This window comes from Equus quagga, unplaced genomic scaffold (assembly GCF_021613505.1).
Source record: "Equus quagga isolate Etosha38 unplaced genomic scaffold, UCLA_HA_Equagga_1.0 HiC_scaffold_662_RagTag, whole genome shotgun sequence".
In the NCBI taxonomy this organism is placed as follows: Eukaryota; Metazoa; Chordata; class Mammalia; order Perissodactyla; family Equidae; genus Equus; species Equus quagga.
The window spans coordinates 7,191-17,579 of record NW_025794338.1 but is presented as its reverse complement, the minus strand read 5'-3'; the positions used below and the strand labels follow the sequence as shown (position 1 = coordinate 17,579).

General features: G+C 47.6%; 1 protein-coding gene across 1 annotated transcript; it reads right to left on the bottom strand.

Moving 5' to 3' along the window:
- Positions 1–2,502: 2,502 nt before the first annotated feature.
- LOC124232486 (zinc finger protein 304-like) lies at positions 2,503–10,006 on the bottom strand. The gene is made up of 3 exons (XM_046649453.1): positions 9,574–10,006; positions 7,416–7,542; positions 2,503–5,693 (listed from the first exon to the last, which is right to left on the bottom strand). The coding sequence occupies exons 1-3, from the start codon at positions 9,604–9,606 to the stop codon at positions 3,955–3,957; spliced, it is 1,899 nt and encodes a 632-aa protein (XP_046505409.1). The 5' UTR covers positions 9,607–10,006; the 3' UTR covers positions 2,503–3,954.
- Positions 10,007–10,389: the final 383 nt, after the last annotated feature.

Below are 10,389 nucleotides of genomic sequence, written 5' to 3'. Positions count from 1 at the left end.
CCTATTGTGCAAGGTAGCCTCACAGACCAGTGGGTTTGCAGTTCTTACTGTACTAGCCACTACGTGGGCAAACTTTGCTGTGGGTCCCCAATGAATCAAATGAGGTCTCCTTCCCTCTTAACTTTTGTATTGAGAACAGCTATAGTCTAGAGTGAATGATCCCTCTGGTTTTCGCATGCCAGGGGCAGACTATGGGTCTGCGGTGTGAGATGGCCAACTGTCAGGTTAGGGGCCTGAGTTCTAGAAGCTTTGCATTTCTACCAGTCATCATGTGCTTTCACAGAGTGGTCTAAGTCTAAATCCTCTCCTCTTCCATGAAACCCTCCTGCGTTGTCTATGTATTCCTGTTACAATCCTAATTGTTGTGCCTAGCTTTCTAAGTAAGGTAACTGCACCAAGGATGATGTAGGCATTCAATGGCCCCTCTGGGGGGACATTTGATTTGAACAAAAGTGTTAATTTGAAAGGCACCTTTGAAAATAAATAAGAATTCTGAGGAGGGCAATATTTTTACATTAGTATAAAGAGGCCTCCAAATGAAATGCTGAATCAAAAACTGCATCACTAAAAGATTCTTTGGCCAAAACCAATGAGCAATTTGACAAACTTCAGCAATAACAAAGGAGCCTCATTCCCCTAGTAAATCCTCCCTGTCCTTGTCCTCCAGTTGCCTCCTCATACCTAGCTCTCTCTTCGCCCTTATCCTTCTGATCTATTTCAGCACTTCCTCCTGCTTCTCTTCCCCTTGCCCGGATGCCCTGCCTTTTACCAACAACTCTCTTAAAGCCCCAAATGCCAGTTACCTCTAAGATTCACTGCATGAGTCACGCATTCGGGAAACTGCAGAATTTAAACCTTGGACCTGAGCTGAACTAAGAGATATAACTAAAGACTCCCCTCAACCCAAAAAAGACGAGCAAATAGTCATAAAAGAATTTAGAATTCTTTAAGGTACATGTGACCCAGGGCTACCTAACTCATACAACTCAGATGCTAAATCGTGAATGGCTGAAGCTGATTGGACTGACCCAGAAAGGGACCAACAGGAATCCTCCTTCCACAATAAACCTGAGGGTCACAGAAAGGCCAGAAGAGTACATCCAATTCTCCTACAGGCCATACTTGAAATATTTACAACAAAAAACAATTGCACAGTAATTTGATCATTGAAACAAAAAATTAGATGACACCATAGGAGATTTTCAGGACAGATTAGAAAAATACCTTTTGGTAACATTTACAGGGTTACAGAGGTGCTGATGTAACAGCAGCTGTTTCATGTCATTTTATCAATGGTGTTAAACCTGAATTGGAGACCTAATTTGAAAACAGAAATTAGAATAACTAATAGCTCCTTTAGCTTAAAAACAACACCTGACAGTACATTTTGAAAAGCTTTTGGAATCAAAATGGAATATAAATGGAATTAAAAATTTACCCAAAGTAAACTTACGTCCCTGCAGATTAAACAGCTAAGGGACTCATTTTCCAACAAACCACCTATTGACAAGGAGACTTGAATATATTGTAAACAGAAGAGACACCGGAAAAAGGATGGTCCCACTTTATGAAAGAAAAAGCAAGACAAAGAAAATCCCTCAGTTCAGATCAATGAGGGTCCTCTGAGGAAGGAAAAAGAGCTCAATAACCTGCCATATCCTTAAGCAGTCAAGATGAATTAATGACAGACGGTCATCCTCATGAATCCGTGGAAGATACGGGTGCTACTTTTTCTACATTAAACTCCTGACAGCTTTCCTCAAAATATTCTTCAGAGTGAAAGATATTTCTAATAACCCACAGATTTTCTCCATTTCAAGCCCTTAATTATAATACCTGGGCCCTTAACTGAAAAATTAAAAGCATTCCTCCCACTCTGTGATAATAGCCCTGAAAATTTAATTGAGAAAGACTTATGAAACTGCACACTGCCAAATATCCTATGAAAGGAGAAATTACAAGTTAAATTTTAAAAACATAAATATTTTGAACTAGATGAAAATAAAAATGCTACATATAAAAATCGATGTGATGCAGCTAAATTAAATCATTAGAGAGAAATGATAGCTTTAAACAACTTATTACAGAAAAATAAAGATGTCAATAACCTAAGCTTCCATGTTAAGAAACCACAAAAATAAGCCTAACTAATCCCAAAGCAATGATAAGAAAGGAAATAATAAAGATTAGGACAAAACTCACTGAAATAGAAAATGAAAAAAACACTAAAAAATAAAAATCAATGAAACAAACAGTTGATTCTTTCAAAAAATCAACAAAATTGACAAAACTTTAGGTAGGTTGACAAAGCAAAGAAGACAACAAATTAACAAAATCAGGAATGATGACACTACTGACCCTACAGACATTAAAAGCATCATAAGGGAATACTATAAATAATCTCTATCCTCCGAAATTAGACAATTTAGTTGAAATGAACAAATTCCTAGAAAGACACCAATTATGAAAACTGACATAAGTAGAAAAATCTATACACGACTATACTAAGTAATGTTTATTGAGAATCTTCCCACAAGAAAACTCCAGGCTCAGGTGGCTTCACTAAGGGATTCTAGCAAACATTTAAAGAAGAAATATCATTAATCTGTCAATGAGGACTGAATTACTCATGAGAGCAGAGGCCAGCAAAGTTAGACAGAGATATAACAAGAAAGAAATCGATAAATCCGTTATCCCTCATCAATATACATGTAAAATACATTTTAAAAGTATCAGAAATTTGGCAACACATACAAAGAATTATACATCCTGACCAAGTGGGATTTGTCCCGGGAAATGCAAGGTTAGTTTAACATCTTAGTATCAATTGATGGAATATACCATGTCAATAAAATAAAAGACAAAAAAAGCCATACCCACACAATGATTATCTCAAAAAACGGAAAAAATTGGACCTTAGTCAAGTAGATCCACACAAATACAATCAGCTGATCTTTGAAAAGGGAGCAATGGTGAAAGGATACTCTTTTCAACAAATGGTGCTGGAACTACTGGACATCTTCATGTTAAAAAATTATCTAAAGATCTTAAACCTTTTAAAAAATGTTCTCAAAATGGCAAACAGACCTAAATGCAAACACAAAACTATAGAACACCTGGAAGATAACATAGGAGAAAACGTAAGTGACCTTAGGTTTGGCAAGTAGGCCAAACCAGACTGAGATCTGTTCTGTGCCATCTGACTGACCCCCTCCGAGTCACATAAAGTTGGTGCCGACAAAAGGAGTTCCTCCCTTCATACAGCAGAACAAAATTCTTTTCTCAACCCATTCCACACAGTGAAAAGACCCCTCCCAAGAGTAAAGACTGCTATAAAAGGCCTTTATCTCTGCACAAAGAAGAGCAGTACAAGGTAGCTGTTCCAAAGCTGGGTGATCTGGAAACACAGCTCTCATGTTTACAGTCAACATTGTCCATAGAGAAGGGAAATCTCGTCTGGAAATCCCTGGCAGTCACCAGCTCAGACTATTCTGGCCAGAGTGAAGACCAAGTTCACTCACAACACAGTCATGAGGGAGGGAAAGGAGGGCTGTCAATGGGCTCCAAACACACGATTCCCTCCAGGGAGTAGGAGAGAAGGCACAGGGATCTGCCTTCCCTGAGCATATTGGAGCAACTGACACAGACTGTGTGATCCTGACAGCTGGTAGCAATGAGATGGCTTCAGGCACAGGCAGTGACAGAACTCTGTCAAGAGCCCTGCACAGTTTAGGAAGTGCAAAGCACCTCAGGAGATCTTCCCACCTATGTGGTACTTATTGGAATCTCCCCAGGGTGGATGTATAAACCTACAAGATTCACCTACTGGCTGATTGCTTCCTCACGAAGGGTACTCACAGAACTTTACTCTGGTGTGAGCCCCATTAGGTTGAACAAGGAGATAGCATATTTTCTGCATTCCTAAGGGCTTTCTCTAGTGTCAACTTTCCAGTGCTAAACAGGTTTAAGAGATGCAGCTAAAGGACCACCAAAACTGCTGCATTCGTGAGGCCTTTCTCCAGTATGAACTTTTTGGTGCCGAACAAGATGGGAGCTTCTGCTGTAGGCTTTCCCACATTCACTGCACAAGTAAGGCTTTTCTCCAGTGTGAATCCTCCGGTGTAGAATGAGGCTAGAATTGCGGTTAAAGAATTTTCCACATTCATTGCACTCATAAGATCTGGCTCGGGTGTGAACTTTCTTGTGTTTAACAAAGTGGGAGCTACTAACATAAGCTTTCCCACATTCACTGCACACATAAGGCTTTTCACCAGTGTGAACTCTCTGGTGTAGAATGAGGCTAGAGTTACAGCTAAATAATGTCCCACATTCACTGCACTCATAATGTCTGGCTCCAGTGTGAACTTTCTTGTGTTGAACAAGGTGGGAGCTACTAATATAGGCTTTTCCACAGTCACTGCACACATAAGGCCTTGCTCCAGTGTGAACTCTCTGGTGTAGAATGAGGCTGGAGTTGTGGCTAAAGCATTTCCCACATTCACTACATTCATAAGGCTTCGCTCCAGTGTGAATTCTCTGGTGTACACTAAGGTTGGAGCTATGGCTAAAGAATTTCCCACATTGATCACACTCATAAGGCCTTTCCCCAGTGTGGATTTTCTGGTGCTGCACAAGTGTGTCTTTACGGCTGAAGGCTTTCCCACATTCGCTGCACTCATAGGGCCTTGCTCCACTGTGAATTATCTGGTGGTGGACAAGTGTGTCTTTACGACTAAAAGCTTTTCCACATTCAGTGCACTTATAACGCCTTTCCCCAGTGTGAATTCTCTGGTGCTGAACAAGGTGGGATATTTGGCTAAAGAATTTTCCACATTCAGTGCACTCAAAAGGCCTTTCTCCAGTATGAAATCTCTGGTGCTGAACAAGTGTGTCTTTACGCCTGAAGGCTTTCCCACATTCACTGCATGTGTAATGTCTTTTTCCAGTATGAAGTCTCTGGTGCATTTTTAGGCGGGACAGGTGAATGAAGGCCTTTCCACACTCCTTACACACATGTGACGTGTCTCCACTGTGGATTTTTCTGTGATGAACGAGAGCTGGTTTCTCCTTGGACATAATTCCACGTGGTAGGCATCTAAAGGATCTCACTTCAGAGTGAGTTACCTGGTTCTCAAGGAGAGTGAAGGTGTTCAGGAAGCCTTGCCCATTGTCACTGCAACTGAAGAGCATCCGTTTATCAGGGTCTCCCTGGTGTTGCCCGAGACTGGAGCTGCGTGGGAGAGACTCCGGGAACTCAGTCCTTTTGTACAGACTCACCCCACTGTGAGTGGTCTGGTGCTGGAAGAGACCAGAGCTGTCCAGCAAATCCATCCCTTCCTCCCTGCAAGTAAAGGGTCTCCCTAACATGTGGACTGCACAGCTCTTCACAAATGAGGCCCCACCATTATCCTCCCAGAAGGGATTCTCTCCAGCATATCGCCTCTGGTGCTGGTAGAAGTTTGCACTGGACAAGAATCCTCTCCCACAGGGGCCACATGTGTACAGTTTCTGCGTGGAGTGTGATCCCTGGTGTTCAGGCAGGTGCAAAATGTCTTTCAAGAGTGGGTCACGCATCTCCCACGGGTGGGCTTCCCGGATAAATGAACCTGACATTGCAGTCCTGATCTGCAGCACTCCTATGGAATTGCTCTGCTCAGAAGGGGCCTCCTCACTGTCTGCTTCACGCCAACAAGCTGAAAACAAAGAAATGTTGGTGAAGTACATGTTAACCATGGTGGGAAGCAGTAGCCCCACCGCTTATGTGTGTGACACACCATGAATGTGTCAATTGATTTGCTGACAAGATGAGAGAGGCAGGATCAGGATGAGGAAGGACCCATGATCAGTCCTGGGTCTCTAAAGCTCACAGTATGGAAGAACCCTAATGATGGGTAAAGACACAATGATGATGCACGCTACAGGAAACAGACGGGAGGTCTCCCACTCACTCCTCTACCGAAGGGTTTCAGCAGGGCCTTGGCTGCTGGTGTCAGGAGAACTCTGTGCAGAAGCCTGTGTGAGACCCAGAGGTCAGAGAAGTGGGGAAACAGCCAAGGGATGGAAGACAGGAGCGAAATGAAAAGTGGGCAAAGTGCCAAGAATGGGGAAGGAAAGGCAGAAATGAGGAATTGCCATGGGCCTTGGCAAGAAAAGAGTGGTGAACACAAAGCAGGCTGAAGGAACGATGTGACCCCAGCCCTAACAGGACACTCTCTCCAGTTCCCATTCAGCAGTGCCCAGCCCTCTCTGCGTCTCTCACTGTGGCTGGAGTCAGGTCGGCCCCGTCAGGCACCCAGGGCTTCCTGGCCCTCTCCAAGGGCAAACTACATGGGATCTAGAAGGTGGAAGTTGTACAGGAAACATAGGGCGGATGAGTGGCCCAGAGAAGAAAACGAAATGCAAGAAAAAGAACCTAAAGGAAGATTTGGCAGAAAAGCCTTGTAATTCCACAAGTAGTGACATGTCACTTCCTGCAAAGCCTGCCCTAGTCAGCCCAGGAAATGGCAGCTAGAGGATGAGGGCAGAACTTGGGACACAGAGGAAGCACGGACCTGGACAGTCAGGCGGCCCAAACCACACAGACTCTATGGAGCTGACTGGAAAAGCCCTGAACCCCTGAGCCATTCCTGCAAGGCTTTGGGCAGCAGGTTTTGGGACTGCTCAGAGAGGGAGGGGACACTGCACACGGCCCAGCCATGGCACCCATAGCACCTACTCTGGGAACCAAAGAAGGGAGGAAGGAGAGTCACTGATCTGGCAGAACAGAAAGAGCTGCCCCAAGGGAACAGGGGAATAACCAAACCCCAAGGACACTGGAGTGGGCATGAGGGTCTGTGGAAGGCAGCCTCTAAGATGGCCCCCTGGAATGAATGCCTCCCAGTACTCCTGTCCTCGTCTAAGCGTCTTCCCTTGATTGCAGGCTGCACTGAATGACCCATCTCTAAGGAACAGAATATGGCAAAAGTGATGGGATGTCACTTCCAGGTCAAGTCAGAAAAAGACTAGTTTCCATCCATCTCTCTTGCTCACTTGCTCAGAGACACGGCAGCTGCCATGTTACGAGGCACATGACAGAAAGGCCAACATGACAAGGAGCCGAGGGAGGCCTTTGCCAATAGCCAGTGAGGAACTAAAGCTCACAGTTAAAGAAGTCACAAGAAACTAAATCTTGCAAACAACCACATGAACGAGATTGTAAGTCTGGATTCTTCCCAAGACTGGCCTTCACATGACAACACAGCTGTGGCCGACGGCTTGACTGAAACCTCATGGGAGACTCTGGGCCAAAAGCACCCAGCTGGCTGTGACGAGATTCCCGATGCACTGATACTGAGATAATTCATCTTTTCGTTGTAAGCCACTAAATGTTGGCATAATTTGCTACGTAGCAACAGATAACTGAAACAAGGACTTACCCAGTGAGGCCACATGCGCGAAGTTCTCCAGCATCACATCACGGTACAGGAGTCTCTGAGCCTTCTCGAGGAGCTCCCACTCCTCCCGGGAGAAAGACACGAACACATCCTCGAAGGTCACACAGTCCTGCCACCATGGGGACAGTTGAGCCCATGGGCAACAGGACTCCCCAGCATATCCATTCACATACCCACTCCCTAGTCCCTCCCTTCCTCAGCCTCCCAACCCAGAGGAGACAGCAGGCTCGACACCGCTGGTGCCCACTCTCTCCTGGTGTCCTTCTGATCACCCTGTGCAACCCAGAGCAGAATCAGGCAGGGAGATGGACAGATATTACGTAAGGTATGTGTCTGGCATGAAGAGCACCAAACCCTCTCCTGCTGGCCGGTTCTCCTGGTGTCCAGCCCACACCTCCCAGACACAACCTGAAGGTGGTCAGTTCATACTCCTCCCAACATGTACACCACTCTTTGAATCACCCCTTCCTCATATCTGGGACCCCCACCACCACTGACAACCTTCTGGTCCACATTACATGCACCTGCAAGGCATCTCCCGCCATGCCACTCTGCACATGGTGTCCAGGAAGCGCTCTGGTCTTCATGACAGCCACCACCGCCACCCAGTTGCCTAGCAAGAGACCCAGTCCTCAGGACCCGGTTTCAACTTTGTTTTTAATGGCATTGTCACCATTACTTGAAGATACTCCCTCCTAAATTTAACCCACAGCTCCACCCCATTCCAGACTTTCACTGCCACCTTTTGAACTTGACCAGAACCCCTCCTCGGAACTAAAAATCTGTGTCCAGCTGGATGCCTCAACTACGGGGTCCCTGGGACTTCTTACACTAACATAACTCCTGATACAGCCACAGTAGTAATTACTCCTGCCACCGACTGTCCCATCTCACTTGATGGCACTTCCATCACCCTACCAGCTAAAGCCAAAAAAGCCCTGGGGTCACGTATGACACTTCCCTTTCTCTCATTCACATTTCACATCAGAAAAGCCAGTCACCCTACTTAAAAAACAGACACAAAATGCACCAACTTCTCTCACTCCCACAGCCGCCCCACTGGCCCAGCCCCCATCAACACTCACGGGGACCACTGCAGTAGGCTCCTCCATGCTCATGCCCGTCCTCTGTTCTCAACCACAGAGCAGCCAGAGGGAGCCCGTTAAGATCTGAGCCAGAGCACCTCTCTCTTCTGCTCCAAATCTTCCATGTCTTTCACCCACCCCCAGAATAGAGGCCCAGCTCCTCAGCCTCCCATTCCTGCCTGACTCCTGGCCCGGTTCCCAACAGACATAATTCAGACCTGTGGTTCCTTGAGGACTCTCAACTTGATCTAACCTCCAAGCATTTGCACATGCTGTTCCTGAGCCTAAGATACCCCTCCAGTCCTCATCCTATTGGCTGTTAGAAGTAGGAACCTCTGCATATAACTCGTGGCCTAGATCCAGGATGCTGGAGTAGAAATGACACACTTTTAGGGCCCAGCACACTCAAGTGCACAGCGAGGGAGAGGTGAAGAATCACAGAATATCACTGTCCCGTCAGAAAATCCGGTTGGCCCTACTTAGAAGTATATACAAAACGCATACACTGTTCTAACCTCCACGGCCACCACTCTGGTCCAACCACCACCAACACTCACCTGGACTATTGCAGTAGGCTCCATCATGGTCTCCCTGCTCACTCCCATGCCCCTCAATCTTTCCACTCTGTAGCCAGACGGAACCTGTTAACACCTAAGTCAGATCACCTCCCTTCTCTGTTCCAAACCTTCCACGGCTCCCACTGCCACCACAACAGAGGCTCAGCTTCCGAGACTGCCATTCCACGCCTGATCTCTGACCGACTGCCCTCTGTTCTCACCAGACAGGAGAGAGACCTGCGGTTCCCGGAACACTCCGAATCCATTCTCACCTCCAAGTATGTGGACCCGATGCCTCCTGCGCCTTGGAAACCCTTTCACACCTCATCCCATCGATCCTGGGAATGGCAACCTCGCCATCTATCCGCCGGGGGTGATCACCGCCCTCCACCGCCTTCATACTCAACAGGACGGAGCGATGAGGGCGAAGTGATCAAGTCCTAGAACACACCCTCCCCTACATCCGAGTCGTGAGGGCTGGAGGGCCCCTCCACTCACCTGAGCCCGGTCCGACAGCGCCGCGGCCGCCATGGGATCCTGTGAGCAGAACGGAGCCGTGAGAAGCGGGCGAACGGGCGGACCCGGCGGGCTCAGCCGAGACCCCCACCTCCACTGGGCCTGGTGCACTCGGACCGACTGTCGCCTCCGTCCCCAGTCTCCCCCGTGTAAACAGGCTCAGGCTCAGGGGTCCGCCTGCGGGGGCCGCCGGGGACCGAGGGCGGGTGCGAAGGCCGCGGAAAGAGCGCAAGCCCCGCGGACAGCTCCGCGCAGGGTCGCCCGACCCACCACGGGCATGCGGAATCTTAACAAAGGCGCGGACGGAGGTCGTGTCCTTTTCCCCGCCGCGGCCGGACCGCACCAGCCCAGGACTCGGAGCCTCCGCGGCCAGTGTGGACAGTCCCGGCACAGGAAAAACACGTCACGCCCAGGACGCCGGAAGTCCCGCCTCTGCCGCCTGGACAGCAGGAAACGCCCGTCGTGCGGGCTGTCACTGGCGCTAAGGCGATGCGCCGCGCTCAGACCTCTGGGTAACGTAGTTTATTCTCCGCGTTCGCTGAGCGACGTTCGGGTTTCCGGTTCTCCATGACAACCGCGAAGCGGCTGGGCGGGAAGGCCAGCAGGGAGAGAAAGATCCGGGAGAAAAGTCCTAAGTGCCAGAGCTCCTCTTAAAGGCGACGCGCTCAGATATCCGTGGTCACCTGGGAGAATGCCACTTCCTCAGAGGATTCCAGCATGTGACCCATTCCTTTATTTGTTGTATTACTCTTTTTTGAGGTTATGATAGTTTACAACATTGTCAAATTTCAGTTGTAT